The sequence below is a fragment of the Nematolebias whitei genome, chromosome 10 (assembly GCF_014905685.2).
Source record: "Nematolebias whitei isolate Nwh7 chromosome 10, NemWhi1, whole genome shotgun sequence".
NCBI lineage: Eukaryota > Metazoa > Chordata > Actinopteri > Cyprinodontiformes > Rivulidae > Nematolebias > Nematolebias whitei.
Window position 1 is genome coordinate 39305407 of NC_056507.1, and position 17791 is coordinate 39323197.

At 41.7% G+C, this 17791-nt stretch overlaps 1 protein-coding gene across 1 annotated transcript in view; it reads left to right on the forward strand.

Annotated features, from left to right (window-relative positions):
• The first annotated feature begins 665 nt into the window (after positions 1-665).
• Positions 666-17791, forward strand: part of adck2 (aarF domain containing kinase 2) — a 33122-nt gene continuing 15996 nt past the window's right edge. Inside the window, exons 1-9 of the mRNA XM_037683740.1 lie at positions 666-670; positions 735-1470; positions 1536-1682; positions 1792-1920; positions 2028-2123; positions 7663-7941; positions 8154-8302; positions 8855-8883; positions 9886-9893. Of these exons, the coding sequence (XP_037539668.1) occupies positions 666-670; positions 735-1470; positions 1536-1682; positions 1792-1920; positions 2028-2123; positions 7663-7941; positions 8154-8302; positions 8855-8883; positions 9886-9893 (1578 nt within the window). The remainder of the gene's footprint in view (positions 671-734; positions 1471-1535; positions 1683-1791; positions 1921-2027; positions 2124-7662; positions 7942-8153; positions 8303-8854; positions 8884-9885; positions 9894-17791) is intronic.

Genomic DNA, 17791 nt, shown 5'->3' on the forward strand with positions numbered 1-17791 from the left:
CTTTGGAGGTGATTTATTTTAAAAGTCAACATCAGATGTTGCTCAAATTTCTTGGGAAACATCTAGGGGTCTTCTAGAGTCAACCTGAAGTGAGAGTAGTTTGTGAAATCGTGCAGTTATCCAGCAATCAAGTCAGCAACTTTTGACTATTACAATGAACTATGTTCAACTTTGGAGGTGATTTATTTTGAAAGTCAACATCAGATGTTGCTCAAACTTTTAGGGCAACATCTAGGGGTCTTCTAGAGTCAACCTGAAGTGAGAGTGGTTCGTGAAATCGTTCAGTTATCCAGCAATCAAGTCAGCAACTTTAGAGTTTTACAATGAACTATGTTCAACTTTGGAGGTGATTTATTTTAAAAGTCAACATCAGATGTTGGTCAAACTTCTTGGGCAACATCTAGGGGTCTTCTAGAGTCAACCTGAAGTGAAAGTGGTTCCTGACATGGCAGAAAGACATTGATGTAATTAACAGCTTTTATTTATTTATTTGTTCATATTTTTAAGCTTTTATGTATTTATTTTTCTGCTAATAACAACTTTTATTCATAGTTTTTTCTTATTTTTCAGTTATACACAACTTTTAAGTATGTATTTTTCAAATATTAAGAACTTTTTTTTCAACTTTTATTTTGAAAAGCAACGCCGCATTATTACCGTAGTACATGTTGTAAACGTGCACAATTAAGCCAGTGAGGGCTGCCGGAGCCGAGTGAAGGCTCACTTTACCGCAGTCCCAGACTGACGCTGCTGTGCTGGGGAGCAGCCCAAGCATCATCATCATCGTGTGCAGCCAGGTGCCAGGAGGCGACCCCTTCATCCCACACCCCTCACAGAAAGTCTCTTGCCAAAGTTCAAGTCCACAAAGTAATATTTTTCCTCCGTCTCAGCCTACGTGCACTGGTCCTGCTCCTTAAGTTTGGTCCCCTTCTTCTGGTTTCCCCTCTGGTTTTGGTTTCCACCCGCTGTGCATCCTACTGGCTGGATGCACTGCTGTGGGTGACAGAAACCTCGGGGCCCACTTTCATCAAGCTGGGGCAGTGGGCCAGCACCAGGCGGGACATCTTCTCCCACGAGTTTTGTGAACGCTTCTCCAGGCTCCACATGAAGGTGCGCCCTCACTCCTGGGCTCACACCAAGCAATGTCTCCAGAGAGCTTTTGGAGAGACCTGGAGACAGGTGCTGATGTTTCAGAGCAAAGAACCTGTGGGTTCAGGGTGCATTGCACAGGTGTACCAGGGCTGGGCCAGGGTAGACCAGGTGGAGGACCTGGCCTTCCATTCACTGGTAGAAAAGATGGAGAAAGAAGACTTGCTGGAAGCGTGGGAGATCCCTGGTCTTGGAGGTGCTCTGCAGCAGCTCTGGATGGGGAGGAGGAAGGAGCAGGGCTGCGAGGAGACAAATCATCCAGATGGTCAGCCTGAGGACAGCAGCACAGAGAAGGAGCGGCTCATTCCTGTGGCGATCAAGGTTGTCCCTCTTCCAAACCTCACCGACCTCCATGTTGTGCACGCTGTAACAAGATGTGTTTGTAGGTGGTCCATCCAGGTGTCCGGAGGCAGGTGGAGATAGACCTGCTGCTGATGAAAGCAGGCAGCTGGCTGCTGCACTGCCTGCCTGGACTTAAGTGGCTTAGTTTGTGTGAAGTCGTGGAAGAGTTTGAGAAGCCCATGATTAAGCAGGTGAGATATTTGTAGTTTCATAGCTATGTTTTACAAAATATGTTGTAAAGTATGAAATGTTGCACTTTATACACTAATCTGCAGTGATGAGCTGAAAATCTACTTCCAGATCGATCTCCGTTTTGAGGCCAGGAACATGGAGCGCTTCAGAGAAAACTTCCACGACATAGATCATGTCAAGTTTCCGAATCCGTTACGACCGTTTGTCACCAGAAACATTTTAGTGGAAACCTTCAAAGTGAGTTTCTGAAAGTGAAACCGACTCCTGAAGTATTGTGTGGTTAATTAATTGAACATTAAAACAAGTTAACGTATGACCCGACATGTTTTATTGATCTGTTTTAGGAAAGCAAGTCCATTTCTTTTTACCTGAGCTCTGACGTTCCTATGGAGGTGAAGCAGAGAATAGCCAGAATGGGAGTGGACACCTTGCTGAAAATGGTGAGATACAAACGACTGTCCTGTCTTCATGACATGAAACATATTACCATACTGTAATTTCTGGACTATTGAGTGAACCCGAATATAAGCCACGCCCACTAAAACAAAACAACAATTTTGTACATATACAGGCCACACTTCAAGGATTCAAGGATCCTGGAATCCTTGAACTTGTGTATAAGCCACGGGCGTTCAAGTTTTAACATGAGATATTTACATCCATCCATCCATTATCTTTTACCCGCTTCTTCCTTTTTGGGTCACGGGTCACTGGTGCCCATATCCAGCAGTCACTGTGTGAGAGGCGGGGGACACATGGACATGTCTCCAGTCCATCACTGGCTACAATAGAGACAATCAGAATCAGAATGCCTTTATTGTCATTATACGCAGTACAATGAAATTAAGAGCCACTCCTTTTTCCAGTGCAAAAACACGCCTTAAGAAAACACACATTAAACACACACTAAAAATATAAAAAATGTAACGCAATATAGATATAATAATGAAAGTAAAAAATACAAGTATTACACAATTGTATTGCACATTATGGATATTAGTGAGGTAGTTAAGGTGACTGAGAGTATGAAATGTCAGTAGTATTGCACAGTAGAAGTCCAGGTGTTTGGGAGGTTAGATTATTAAATCAGTGCATGTGTGAGTTCAGTGTGGTGATGGCTTTCGGGAAAAAACTGTTCTTGAATCTGTTTGTTCTTGTTCTGATGCACCTGTAGCGTCTCCCTGAAGGTAACAAGTCAAACAGTTCAAAACTGGGGTGTGAACAGTCCATGATTATGTTTTTTGCTCTGTTGAGGCAGCATGATGTGTAAATGTCCATCAGGGAGGGGAGAGGGCAGCCAATTATCTTTTGTGCTGTCTTGACTACTATCTGAAGCCTCTCCCTGTCAGCCAGGGTGCAGCTGCCGTACCATACTGAGATACAGTATGTCAGCAGGCTCTCGATGGACGAGCGGTAGAAGGTCAGCAGCAGTTTTGTGTTCAAGTTGTGCTTCTTAAGGACTCTTAAGAAGTGTAGTCTCTGCTGAGCCTTCTTGATGACTGCTGTGGTGTTCTCTTTCCAGTTTAGGTCAGCAGAGATATGGACACCAAGAAATCTGAAAGTGTGAACCCTCTCCACGCACTCGCCGTTGATGTAAAGGGGGGCTAGGTTGATGCTGTGCTTCCTGAAATCAATAATCACCTCCTTGGTTTTTTTGATATTCAGAGCCAGATTTTTCTCTGAGCACCAGGTTGCTAGCTCCAGGACCTCCTGTCTGTAAAATGTCTCATCTCCCAAACGAGACAAACAACCATTCACTCTCTCACTCACACTTGGGGGACAATTTAGAGTTACCAATCAGTTTAGCATGCATGTTTTTGGTCTGTGGGAGGAAACTGGAGTACCCAGAGAAAACCCACGCAACATGGGGAGAACATGCAAACTTCACCCAGAAAGGCCCCCGGCCGGGATTTGCACCAGGGTAACCTGCTCGCTGAGAGGCAGCAGCTCTACCAACTGAGCCACCGTGCTGCCTGATCATTTACACAGATTTTTTTTATTTTTTACTTTTAATTAAATTCGTAACAGTAACACGAATACATACAGTAAATGTTTTTTCTGAACAGCGCCTGTAACACAGCTGGTTATAAAAAACATAATACAGTAGCCTACCAGAAAAAGTCATTAGCTATGTTATGTTATATTACTAATTCAAAAAGTGTTCAATACAAAAACAACTGGACTTTATTTGTAACAGAAGACGTTTCGCTCCTCATTCGAGGAGCTTTCTCAGTTCAAAGAGCAGAGAGTGAGAGATACAGGTTATGAGGCTGAGTGAGATAAGACACACACACACACATAAGACAGACACACACACACACACACATATATGTAGATTGGCAGTTCACACCTAAAAACCTAAACAGTAGGTCTTTGTTCCTCTAATTCACAGTCGAGGCCCCTCTGTTCCCATCAGGTGTGAAAACCGGCTGGGGATCTGTTTTAAAGTTGCATTATATGTTTTTGAAAGTGGGAATCTGAGGCCTCCTCCTCTGTTAAGAGACGGCTTTTCTCTTTTTACATAAATTGCCTCCTTCACCTCCCTCTCAAACCATCTGTGTTCTCGGTCCAAAATGTGCACATTTTGGTCCTCAAAAGAGTGTCCCTTATCTGTGAGGTGGAGGTGAACTGCGGAATTTTGTCCAGAGGAGGTGGCTCTCCTGTGTTGAGTCATGCGTCTGTGAAGAGGCTGTTTAGTTTCTCCAATGTAGAGGTCTGGACAGTCCTCGCTGCACTGGACCGCATACACTACACCACTCTGTTTGTGTATGGGTGTCTTGTCCTTAGGGTGGACCAGCCTCTGTCTGAGAGTCCTGCTGGGTTTGAAATGTACTGGGATCTTGTGTTTGTTGAAGATCCTTCTGAATTTCTCTGATACTCCAGCAACATAAGGGATGACAATGTTTTTACGTCTGTTGTTCTCCTTTTGTTGTTATATTACTAGAAACTTTGAAAGAGCTCAAAATGATCTGTATTATCTGTATCTCAGTCAGGGAGTGCAGTAACCTCTTCACCGTCACTAAAACCTGGCCAGGTCCATTTTGGGCGCTCAGGTTTGTTTATGTTCATCCTGGAAGTAGAACTTCTTCTTCTGTGTGTCTTTTTTTTAAGATGAGTTTACCACTTTGTTCATGTCAACCTGCATGTAAATGATACATTTGGATTATTTAATCTGACTACATTTCAATCTGATCAAAGAATTTTGCCAAATGTTAACATAAGCTAGTGATTCCTATTTTCATCTTTCTCCTGTGCACTAAAACCACTGAAGTCGTCTTCTTCGATGTTGAACAGCGTCAGAAAACCTTCTCAAACATCCTCAGTCTCTTGTTTCTGTTGTTGCTCTCAGCGTCACTTTCATCTCGAGACAGATTTGCACTTGAGCTCGAGCCGTCCTCTTCATCATGCAGCAGTCCGGCATTTTGAAACCCGTTGGTGATGGAGGATGTTTTTACACTGCTCCACACCGTCAGGATCCACTGGCAGACTGGAGCAAATGTTGCTCTACACGTGCGACCAGTGTTGGCCAAGCTTACGTGCAGCAGCTCTGTTTCCTTCTTCAACAGCCACATCGATGGCCTTTAACTTGAAAGCTGCATCATCTGCATTTCTTCATGTGTTTTCCATGATGAGGGTCTGCATGAAGCGCCAAATAACTGATCTGAAGAATTTAGTGTGAGTGCGTTTGATTTACGGTAATTCAAAATTTCATTGCTCCACTGTGACCTGTTCGTAATTTCATTGGTCAGATTTTATTTATTTATTTTAATCTTTATCTGTACAGTTAGTCTCATTGAGTCACGAGGACCTACCCACCCCCCAAGAGTGACTATGTGAGCGCCGGGTGTGACGAGGCTAAATGTTTTAGCGGCAGGAAGCTCGTTAGCTCGTCAAAAAGAAAAACCCATAAATTAGCTGCAGCATTGCATAAGTGTTCAAAGTGTAGTGAACTAGGCCTGAGGTCAAATCCTGACCTTAAGGACCTTATGGGACAGAAACTGTCATTTCATTGATTTGAATCCAGAAATACAGGTTGACCCATCCTGAGACTTTCTTTCTTGAATTAATCAAGTGAAAGAACACTACTTTCGATTATCATTACTATTTTACAAATGTTTGATAATCAAATTGTGTTAGTTCAAACCATTTTTAAATGTTGAAGTGAACTACTCATTTTTAAATCAACTGTGAAACAGTAATAACGATTTTTAATCCTCATTCAAAGTGGAAATCAAGTTGGAATATGTTACAGAGTAATGATTCAATTTCTTGATCGTCTGTTTGAAATGAGCAAGTTGTGTAAGTTGGTCAAAGTTCAAGTTTTGGTCAACTGTAAGTTTACTGAAAAAGAAATGTCATGTTTAACTTTTACAGCAAGATACTAGAGAATTGACTCCACGAAGTCTGAGTTCTTCATAACAATCTTCTGTCTGTTCTTAAACAATCTAATCTTTTTCCTTGACTTTTAATAACACCTTACATCACAAAACACACCTCTGTTTTGGTCCATCGACCAATCAGAAACTCCCAAATGAACCGGAAATAGAGCTCTTTAAATGTCGGTACTTCCTAGTTCAACCCAGTTGGAGTCGGCTGGAGAGTTTGCAGCTCCAGTCGTTTGGGAGAACAGAAGTCCAGCATGATCCAGAGCTCTTCCGAGTCTTGTGGGGATTATGACATCTTCCACCTCTGAGTGGAACTTCTGAAGGACTCCACTCCTCTTGTGAGTCCACTAAGAGGTGAACCTGTGTCGGACGGAATACCGTCACTACTTCGGACGATTCACAGCTGTTCCTACGGAGACGCTGAAAGGGTGCGTTAAATGGAACTTCGTACCAGGGAGACATCTCCAGGTAAAAGAGTTGATTTATACCACTTAAGTGTACTGGGGAAGAAGCTGGGAAAAACCCGGAGAGTGCCGTTCTGATGCCGACACAAACAAATTCCCTCACCCATCCCTCTCAACTTAAACTTCATTTCCATCTTTAAACTCTTCTATCTGCTAGCAAATTAATCCAGATATTTTTAGAAATGTCTGTTGTGAAGCAGGGAAACAATCGCCGTATTGTTCCCTCCTTGTAAAACTGATTAATAAGCTGTTGTTATTTTCATATTTTGCCAAATTAATGTAAATGTGTGATGTTAAATTTTGATTCTGAAAATAAATGACCACGTTCATTTTGATGGGTCAAAGATAATTAACGTCTCATGTTACATTTTTAATAATTCAATGCACGATATTATCCAGTCCAGAAAAATGAAAGAATCCGTTTAATTTATGAATATATACAGCATATGTTCATCTACAAAAGCCTGTGAAAAAAGTAAATGGACTGCACTTACACAGCACCTTTCTATCTTATCAAGATACTCTAATCTCTTTACAACACAATCTGTGCCCTCAACAAAACAGGTTAAATCGTGTCATCTGGACCAGTTTCTTTAAGTGAGAAACATTTTGTCCCTAATCCAGAGGACTTAATCAGATCTGTCCCATAGGTAGCCTTCACTGCTGTGTTTCAAGACAACCTCCTGTTGGACTCTCAGAAGCAGGCGTGCAAAACACACCTATCCAAAACAATCAATCATCATGTCCAACAATCAAATGTTTTAGGCCAGATGGCCAACTTGTTACTCACCGAAACAGCCTGAGGACACCAAGACCAAAGTGGTTCAGAAAAAATAAAAAAAATCTGTGCCTCATTCACCCATTCATACAGCACTCCACTAGATCTGTATAGAGACTAATCAGAGCTTTATCACATTCATACACTGATGGGACACACATCAGAGGCTATGTGGGTTCAGTGTCTTGCCCAGGAACACTTCAATATGTGACTGCTGGTGGAATCGAACCCCCAACTCTTGTATTGGAGGACGACTGCTCTAACCACTCAGCCACAGTAGCGGCTTATAGTTTGAAAATTATGGTATCTACCTTCTTCAGAAAGTAATTTTTCTGCTCCTTTTGTGTTGCAGGTTTTTGTGGATAACTTTGTCCATGGGGATCTTCATCCTGGCAACATTCTCGTTCAATATCAGAAGCCTCTCACTGGTTTCCCTGATCCTACCAGTATCCCAGTAGACCACCATGGGAAGACCACCCTTACCGACTTGTGGGACACAGTTGTGGTCAGTGTCAGACCTGACCCGTGTCCTGTCCAGCTAGTATTGCTGGATGCCGGAATCGTGGCCCAGCTCAGCGACCACGATCTGTCCAACTTCAAGGCTGTTTTCACAGCTGTGGTTCTGCATCAGGTAAGAAGAGGGGGTTATTTTTTTTTACCATTTTTATTTCAACCTTGAAGCCTAAATGAGGGCAATGCCAAAGAGATTCTGTATGGTTTTTTTTACAGAAGTGTAGCAAAACACTAATAATATTTGAATTCCGGAAATCCTTTCTAAACGGATCTCAAGACCAAACAAAATAAAAGTCATACCTCTGTCTTTCACTGGTTGTCATCTTACAGGGTGAGAGGGTCGCAGAGTTGATTTTGCACCATGCCCGGGCGAACGAGTGCAAAGACGTGGCACTTTTTAAGAAGGAGATGGCAGAAGTGGTGGAGTATGCCGTCAGTAACACCCTCTGTCTGGAAAAGGTATCTTTTATTGAAGACTTGTGGTGGTTACACATATAGATGCCGAGGACAGTATGAAACACAGACACTGGTTTTAAATGTGGCTTTATTCATCTAACTTGTTTTATAATACAACCTAATATAGTTGTTTTCCTGTGCTGGTATTTGGTCTATTCATTCATTCATTCAACTTTTATTTAGACAGATAAGTCACATTGAGCCTAGAAGACTCATTTACAAGTGAGAGCTGTTTAGACAGACAAAAAGTAGTGAAACTGGACACATGTAGGAATTGGAGGCGAAAAAATTCCTATCAGACTTTTTTTTTCCTGCCTGAGAAGAAAAAAAACTGATATTAAAAAACACCTCGCACAAACAAGCACATAGTGACGTAGACATTCTGCAGAGGGGGACAACGAGAGCGGTGAGCATGTTCATACATGCTCTCGAGGGCCCTGTAAGAGTTCTGAAAAGAATGGGATAATCAGCCAGTGTCCATTAGTGAGATCCGTAAACATTCTCGAGGTATGTCGAGGAATGGCCAAGATTAACGATTATGAGAATCCAAGAGTCCTGAAATGATGACACAAAAGTTTATTCCGCTGGTTTCATCTGGTTATCAGTTGGAAATTCCTCAGGGAGGGGGGTGGTGAGCGTCACAGCACATGTTCTCCAGGCAAATTCAGATAAGATAGTCTTCAAGGCCAGCCAAGGGAGCCAAATTCAGATAAACACACAGTTGTTTTGGGGACAGGCAGAACTTAATGACATCTACCTTGAGTCTGTGTTGGCCCACTCAGTTCTGAAATGTCCAAATTACATGGCCACACCGATGGAACGTGATTGAGTAAAATCCCCGAGATCTAATCCATTCTGCCAAAAGTATATGAGTGTGGGTACTCGAGACACGAACCAAGCCATCATAAAGGCAAGCAGCGTGATCGGGTCCAAATTTGCTTCAGACGACTTCCTTGATTGTAGATAAAACCAGCAACCAGCCGAATCCAAAAAGCAGGAACCAGTTATCGTAAATCCAATTAAATATGTGTCCTTAAAATCCACAAATGGTAGCAGATATATACACATCATCAAGTCTTCAAGTCAATGAGATATCCAGCTGCGTGTGTGTCAACAGGGAAAATCGGCTCGCCTAAAGCCTGTCTTCTCTTCGAAGAAATGTTGTGAATTAAGATGAGGGACCAACTGATCAAAACAAGTCCATAATTATGGTTCGGAAGATATGCAAGAGGCTCACAAGCAGTTTCACGGACAGACAGAGCAGCAAAGCAAAGCGGAGAGGGAGGGCATGGGAAAGCGTCCAATCTCGGCAAGAGCAACTGGTGTCTGACCTCCCAAGAGACTACCGTACTTTCCACCGTACACGTCGCATCAGTTCAAATATGTCTAATGCAGTGGGAAAAAAACATAAATACGTTGCTTCACCGTAAAAGTCACATCTATTATGTGTCACCGCTGATTAGGGCATTAACAGAGTACTCGAGTAATCTACACATCGATTGCTAGAACATCTATCTAGGTTAAAAATGTAAGGTCGAGTGTCCGTAGTGATGTCATATTATGTGACCACCGTATGACCGTAGGGGGCGGTGTTGCACTGTTGCAGGTCACAAAGTATGGTGTAACACCAGGTCCAATTCACCGAACCAGAACCAGCTTCCTCTTGTTTCACAAACAAAAAGCAAAAAATATTAATCTCTAAACATATAAAAAAAATCTATAAACATATTTATCTCTAAAACTAAACTTAATGCGCACTACAGCTGGAGGTGGTGCGGGGTGGTCAAAACCCCCCCCCCCCACACACACACCCCCTGTTAAGTTTCTTTTTTGACGTGCTGCATGTTTCTTCACGTTTGCAGTTTAATAATAATAACTAATAGTTTAGTTTTTCCAGTGACTTATTTGCAGTATGATAAATGGTAGGAGCATAATATACACTCCCAATATTTTGTTGGTCTTTTTTTGTAAATAATTACCTTTCATTGCGGTTTTATTTATTTATTTATTTTTGTATCTTGAGATCTATGACGTCATCAAATACTCGAGTTCTACTTGGGTTTTATTATGTTAATGTGGAGTTTAAAAATGATATACTCGTTCAACCCCTACCGCTGATGTGTCGTGTTTGTTACGCGTCACCGATGACAACCTGGAAACGTGGGCCGGTGTTGTGCCAGAAATCGATTGGCTGCCAAATGGCAGCTGCGGGAGCGTGCACAGGAGGACTTTAACAAAATTTTAACAAGATTAACACCTAAAATAATTGTTTGCTCGAATTGATAGTAAAGGTGTGTCTCAGATGAACTTTTGCTTAATAATTTCACTTTGATGGTAAAATCAGCTGCATTTCACCTGGGCGGTACGGTGAAATGTAGCTGATTTGATGTTTGCTCCAGGAGTTCTGGAGCGAGACGAAGGTGGTTTGTATGGCAAGCAAAGTGTCTCATTAATAACCACTTTTACCTATTAATGAGACACTTGGCTTGCCATATTGGTCGATCGCCCTCTAGCAGCTGAAAATGGTAGTGTTCAATATTTTCCATGTCAGAATGAATGAAATCATCAGATCTCAGCCAAAAATTGGGTTATAAATATGGAGAAAAAAAACATGACTAAGTCATCCAAAAAAGTTTTATCTGGTCCTCTGGACATTAAAAAAAAAAACAGCAAAAAAATGTAGAAACATTTCGTCTCTCATCCGAAAGACTTCCTCAGTCTGAGGTGCTGTATTCAGCTCAGTCTCTTAAATAGCACCTTCTTAGAGTGGATCAACCAGTTTGCTGCTGACAACCAAAACCAGCTGCTCACATGGTCAAGAAGGACCATCAGCCTAACAATGGATCATTAGCACACTGATGGCTGTTTACTATTCACAGGGGGTTGAGTGATACTAGCAATAACAGCATTGTAAGAGGGGGACAGTTGAACATGGAAGCCTCCACCCCTGTTTAATGATGGACGATTTCTTTTCACAAAGATGGCCTCCTTTACTCCTCTCTCAAACCATCGTTCCTCTCTGTCCAAGATGTGAACATCTTCATCCCTGAAAGAGTGACCGCTGGCCTGGAGATGAGTGTAGACCACAGAATCCTGGCCTGATGATGTTGATCTTCTGTGCTGGGCCATCCTTTTGGCCAGGGGCTGTTTAGTTTCCCCGATGTAAGACTGATCACAGCCCTCCTGACACTGAACAGAAAACACAATATTACTCTATTTGTGCCGGGGGACTGGATCTTTGGGATGAACCAGTCTTTGCCGTAATGTATTTTGGGGTTTAAAAGCCACTGGGACGTTGTGTTTAGAAAATAAACGTCTCAGTTTCTCTGATACTCCCTCAACATACGGAATGACCACTGGTCTGGGTCTGGGTTCCTCCTTTTCACCTGATGGCTGACTGGAGTCCTGTTTGGGTTTCTTCTCTGCTTTCAGGAAGGCCCAGTTAGGATATCCACATTGCTGTAGAGCCTGTCTTGTGTAGGATTTCTCCTTCTGCCTGGCTCCTGAGTTAGTGGGGATGCTGTCTGCTCTGTGGTGCAGAGTCCTGATGACTCCTAACTTGTGCTCCAAAGGATGATGGGAGTCAAAATGCAAATACTGGTCTGTGTGGGTGGGTTTGCGGTACACCTCAGTTTGCAAATGTCCTCTATCAGAGACTGAGACCTCACAGTCCAAGAAAGCCAACCTGCCATTTTTTTTACATCTTCTCGTGTGAACTTGATGTATTTATCCACAGAGTTGATGTGGTCAGTAAAATGTTGGACTTCCTGAGATTTAATTTTAACTCAGGTGTCGTCAACATACCTGAACCAATGACTTGGTGGTGTCCCTGAAAAGGACGTCAAGGCTCTCTTTTCTACCTCCTCCATGTACAGGTTGGCAACAATAGGAGAAACTGGAGACCCCATAGCACACCCATGCTTCTGCCTATAATATTGCTCCCCATATGTGAAGTAGGTTGACTGCAGGAACAGTTTCAAGAGTTGACACAGTTCTGTGGAAAACGTGGTCCTGCTGCTCAGAGTGGTGTCTGATTTTAATCATAAACTGACCACCTCTACTGCATCATCAACAGGAATGCACGTAAAGAGTGATGTGACATCGAAAGAGACCATTGTTTCACCAATCTCCATGATGACATCCCTCAACCTTATCCACAAAGTCCATGGTGTTCTGTATGTGGTGTTCTGAGCTGCCAACTAAAGGGATGAGTACAGACGCCAGATATTTGGAAACATTGTAAGTGACCCGAGTTAATCATGCTAACAATTGGTCTTAAAGGTACACCTTGTTTGTGGATTTTAGGTAAACCATACAGACTAGGTGTGGCCTCCCCTGAGTACAGTCTGTGGTACAGAATACGGTCAATAGCCTTGTCCTGCTCCAAAATTTTCAGGCAATCTATCAATTTCTTCTTGTAACCACTTCCTGGATCTCTTTTTAGAGGTTCATAAGTGGTTAAGTCACTAAGGAGTGTCAACTTTCTCATGATAGTCTTTCTGGTTCAAAATCACTGTGCACCTTCCTTTGTCTGCTGGGAGAATGATGATGTTTTTGTCCTTGCTAAGAGTGGTGAGTGCATCCCTCTCCTCTCTACTGATGTTGGAAGGTGTTGGTTTGGCATTGCTGAGGCAGGATGAAACTTTGATTCTGAGCTGTTCTGCTTCACCCTCTTTCATTTTGTTGTTGCGGATGGCTGATTCTGTGGCTGTGATCATCTCCACTAGAGGAATTCTACTTGGTGCAACTGCAAAGTTCAGTCCCCTGGCAAGAATCTCTGTCTCCGGCTGGGTGAGCTGTCTGTCATATACATTCTTCACCCACTTTTCTGTCTCCCTGGCTTGTAATTGACTACTGGAGTGTTGTCCTACACTGAATGTGTTGTTATTGGAATAGTGATGGTGTTGATGAGTTATTAGTAAGTTAAACTTGTTTTGTTTTCGAGTCTTGGACTTTACATGCTGTGCTAAGCGTGCCTGATCTATACAGTCCAACACTTGCTGAAGTGTGGTCTGATCTAGACACATAGTTAGTTTCTGTTTAATGTGCTCTTCTTTGGCCTTCAAGGCCTCAATAGTAAAATTGGTCTGTCTCACCCGTTCATTCAGCAGCTGGGTCTGTGCCTTCTGAAGGATCTTGCTTGCCCGGTGCCCGCTGACCGACGATTTTAGTTCCAGGCTCTTGGGAATGATGCCACTTTGTCGACATTGTAGTGAACTAGGCCTGAGGTCAAATCCTGACCTTAAGGACCTTATGGGACAGAAACTGTCATTTCATTGATTTGAATCCAGAAATACAGGTTGACCCATCCTGAGACTTTCTTTCTTGAATTAATCAAGTGAAAGAACACTACTTTCTATTATCATTACTATTTTACAAATGTTTGATAATCAAATTATGTTAGTTCAAACCATTTTTAAATGTTGAAGTGAACTACTCATTTAAATCAACTGTGAAACAGTAATAATGACTTTAATCCTCATTCAAAGTAGAAATCAGGTTAATGATGCATTGTCTGATTTTCTGTCTTCAATGAGCAAGTGTGTAAGTTGGTCAAAGTTCAAGTTTCGGTCAACTGCAAGTTTACTGAAAAAGAAATGTCATGTTTAACTTTTACAGCAAGATACTAGAGAATTGACTCCACGAAGTCTGAGTTCTTCATAATATCTTCTGTCTGTTCTTAAACAATCTAATCTTTTTCCTTGACTTCTTAATAACCTCTTACATCACAAAACACACCTCTGTTGGTCCATCGACCAATCAGAAAGTCCTCAAATGAACCGGAAGTGACCCTTTTTAAAAGGTGCAACACTTCCTAGTTCACAGCAGTTCCAGCTCCAGTCGAAGTTCTGGAGAGCTCAGTAGTTCTGAGAAGTTCTCGGCAGTTCTGGGAAGAACGCTGAGGAGAACGCTGAGAAAATGCTGTGAGTTGGTTCCGAAGCAGTTCCAGAGTTCAGAAGGCTGGAATTCAGGATGCTGGAGGAAGAAAAATAAGCTGAACGGGAGAAGATCAGGTGAATTATGAAATGTCTGTTCTGGATGATCTCACGACTCCTGAGGTTTAGCTGTTCTTACGGAGACGCTGGAAGAGTTGAAAGGAAAGCTCTACACCAACGCTGAAACTATCATCTGCAAAGGTAAAGAGTAGATCTCAACCAAAGTGTACCGTTGGGTTAAGCTGGTCCAAAGGAGCGTGCTGTTCTGGTTAAAACAGACAAATTCCCTCACCCATCTCTCTCAAGATAAACTTCATTTTCCATCTTTAAACTCTTCTATCTGCTAGCAAATTAATCCAGATATTTTTAGAAATGTCTGTTGTGAAGCAACGGAAAATCATGGCCGTATGGTTTTCCTGATTGTAAAGCTGATTAATTATGTTGTTATTTTCATATTTTGCCAAATTAATGTAAATGTGTGATGTTAAATTTTGATTCTGAAAATAAATGACCACGTTCATTTTGATGGGTCAAAGATAATTAACGTCTCACGTTACGTTTTTAATAATTCAATGCACGACATTATACAGTCCAGAAAAATGAAAGAATCCGTTTAATTTATGAATATATCATGCATATGTTCTCTACATTCAGGTGGCCCGTAAGTTTGTTTAAACTTCTGGTGGCCTCGTACGCGTCATAAATGGATTGTATTCGCGTAACAATTGAATTATCATGTTGGCATGAAAAAAGTGCAGATTCTGCTGTGTGAAACGCAGCGTAGCTGCGACGCTTGGAGAAAATACAGCTATGCTTGCAGCTAGTGATGTTTTGAAAGCTGAAATTGTGAGTCAATGTGTCTTTTTGAAAGCTGAATTTGTACATCTGTTATGTGACATAGCTGATGAGCTGTGAAAAACGTGGATTCTGTTTAAACGGACGGAGGTTCTGCTGCAGACCCGGTTCTGGTCCGGTTCGGTTCTGATAAGTTCGAACGAGTTGTTTTAAATGGTTGGAAAGACGTTTTGAGACCGGAGCGCCGACTCCGTGAAGCTTTCACAGTTGATTCGTTACATTTTTAACAGAAAATGGTACATTTTGACAGTTTAAAAGACGAAAAGTTGTCCTGGAATGTTGATGCTAAATGCTACACGCTAGCTGGAAAAACGATCTGTGATTGGTTGAAATCAGCTGCTGTGGAACACTCTGATACGCTGAGAAATGAGTGACGTGTCCGCGTCACTTCCTCTGATGTCAGATTGTAAAGCTCGGTTGCACCGAAGCCTTTTCTGTGCTTAAAATCACTAAATGTGCCGTGCCACATGTCCCCAAAACTCATGTTCATGCAAAAAAGTCGTGCTTGTTGAAACAACGCCACGTTTTAGCTTGAAATACGTTCAGAAATGTTGATTTAACCGAGTTTAGCCGATGCTAATTTTAAGCTAAGCAGCTAACGACAGGATGTCAACAGTACGTCCACAGGAAGTTGTCATAGGCTCCTGCTGGTAGAAAGCTAACACTGCCCCCTCCTGTAGAAACTTGAAATCACAGTTTCACTTCGTTTTAGGTTATTTTTGGTGAAATTAGACGTGCTTATTTCTGTCAGACGCATCTTTGAGTTAATAAACGTTCTTCAAGCTGAATTATTACTGTTATCTTGCATTTAAAAAGTGATTAAGGTATTTATGCGAGAAAGGCATTTACCAGGACATTTTTCATTCACTGAATTCCTCAAACGGAGGTGCAAAATGAAAAATTAGAAACTTTTTAAAAGATACAGTTCAGATATTCACAGAGTTGATAAGTTTACTCATTTGCTGAATAGATAATACACGTTTAATTGCTAGATCACTAAATAAGAGTAAATATATCAGAAAAAGGAAACTTTTATGATTTATGTTTACCACCTAAAACATTACATCTTCTTATTTAATTTTTAAATAGAAGATAATGGCAGGAGAAGAGGAGTATAACAGTTTTCCTGAAAGGGAGACTGATTATTCCTCATCATCAATTTTCTTTTCTCTTTTCACCCAACCTGGGTTGATGAGTAACTGTTAAAATAGCGATTTTCTGGAATAGAACGGCTTAAAAAGCATTTTTAAAAACTGAAGTTGCTTTAAACTTTCAGGAAAATTGCAGGTTTATTAAGTTCAGTGCTTTAGAGTAAAAACACTGAGAAGCTTGGTAACCTAGTATATGTTAAAAAATAAGCACATTAAAAGTAACACTGCAGAGAAGCATTTACTTAAATATTCATGAATTGGTGTAAAACCTATGACAGGTGCCCATTCCTCTGAATAAGTTGACTTATAACAGTACTTTTGTGTAAATCCAGAGCTAAAATAGTGTGAAACTCAATGACACTCGAATACAAATATTTACCTGTTAAAATAATCTGAAGTTGGCAACTGTTTATCAGATAAGTGCTGAACAGTGAATAACCAGGACAGGTGTGATAGAAAAAGATTTTGATCCTTATGAGATGAAGGACTGTTTAGAGGATGCGTTGGCACTGCTGACAGGATCCTTACATCCATATGGCAAACAGGTGGACAGCATGAACCCAAAAGAGTTAGTGGATGAGCTGATGGAGGTTGCAGAGAGTGTGACCTCTACAGAAATTACAAGGTCAAGCTATGAAAAGCTGGCTAAAATGGCAATCTTGCTGAAAGAATCATTCTATACAGTGGTTGAGAAAGCTGATGACCTTGCAATAAGGTTAAACAGCGAAAAAGAGGTGGTTCAGGAAATTGAGGAACACTTCCTTCAATTTAAAAGTGAACACGAGATCCTCACAAAAAACATTCTGAACAGATGTTTCAATCACAGCAAGATGCACGTGCAGAAGTTGATTCACTGAATAGCAAAATACAGTTACTTAATGCATCACTATCTGAAGCCAGGGATGCTAAAGAGCTGTTGTCCAGAGAATACTTTGCATTAAGACGGGATCACGTCGTGACAGTGTCACAAGTTTCCCGCTGCAAAGCTGAAATAGATGTGTTTAAAGCACAACTTGACGAATGCACAATGGAAAAAGCGGCATTACTCCAACATTGTGTGCGTTTACAAGGTGAATGTCAAACATCACAGGAACGCCTGAAAGCTTGTGAGGAGAAACTAGCCGTGGCAATAAATAAAAGTTCTGACGTGGGGCGAGTTTGTCTGGAACTCAAAAAAGACAAAGGTCAGAGTCCGGGTCATCCACCAACACCTCAGAAAGATTTTGGTGCACCTCTTGCTTTTAATCCCATTCTGCCACCTCCACATATGTGTAGAGAAACACCTCCACCCTCACCTAAAGTGGTAGGAACAGACCTGAACAGGTCTCCTCCACCAAACATGCAACAGAGTGCATGGAAACTTCCTCTTTCAATAGATGTTCTGCTAAAACTCTCAAAATATGTACAACGCTTTGTACCTGGACCGATGGGTTCAACTGGAACAAAAGCGTACCTGAAAGATCTTGAATTCAGATTGAAAGGTTATCCTAATGCTACGGTTGAGGATAAGATCAGTCTGATAAGGCTCACTTCAGACAGAGAGGTGTTCACCTTCATCGAGCGTCTACCT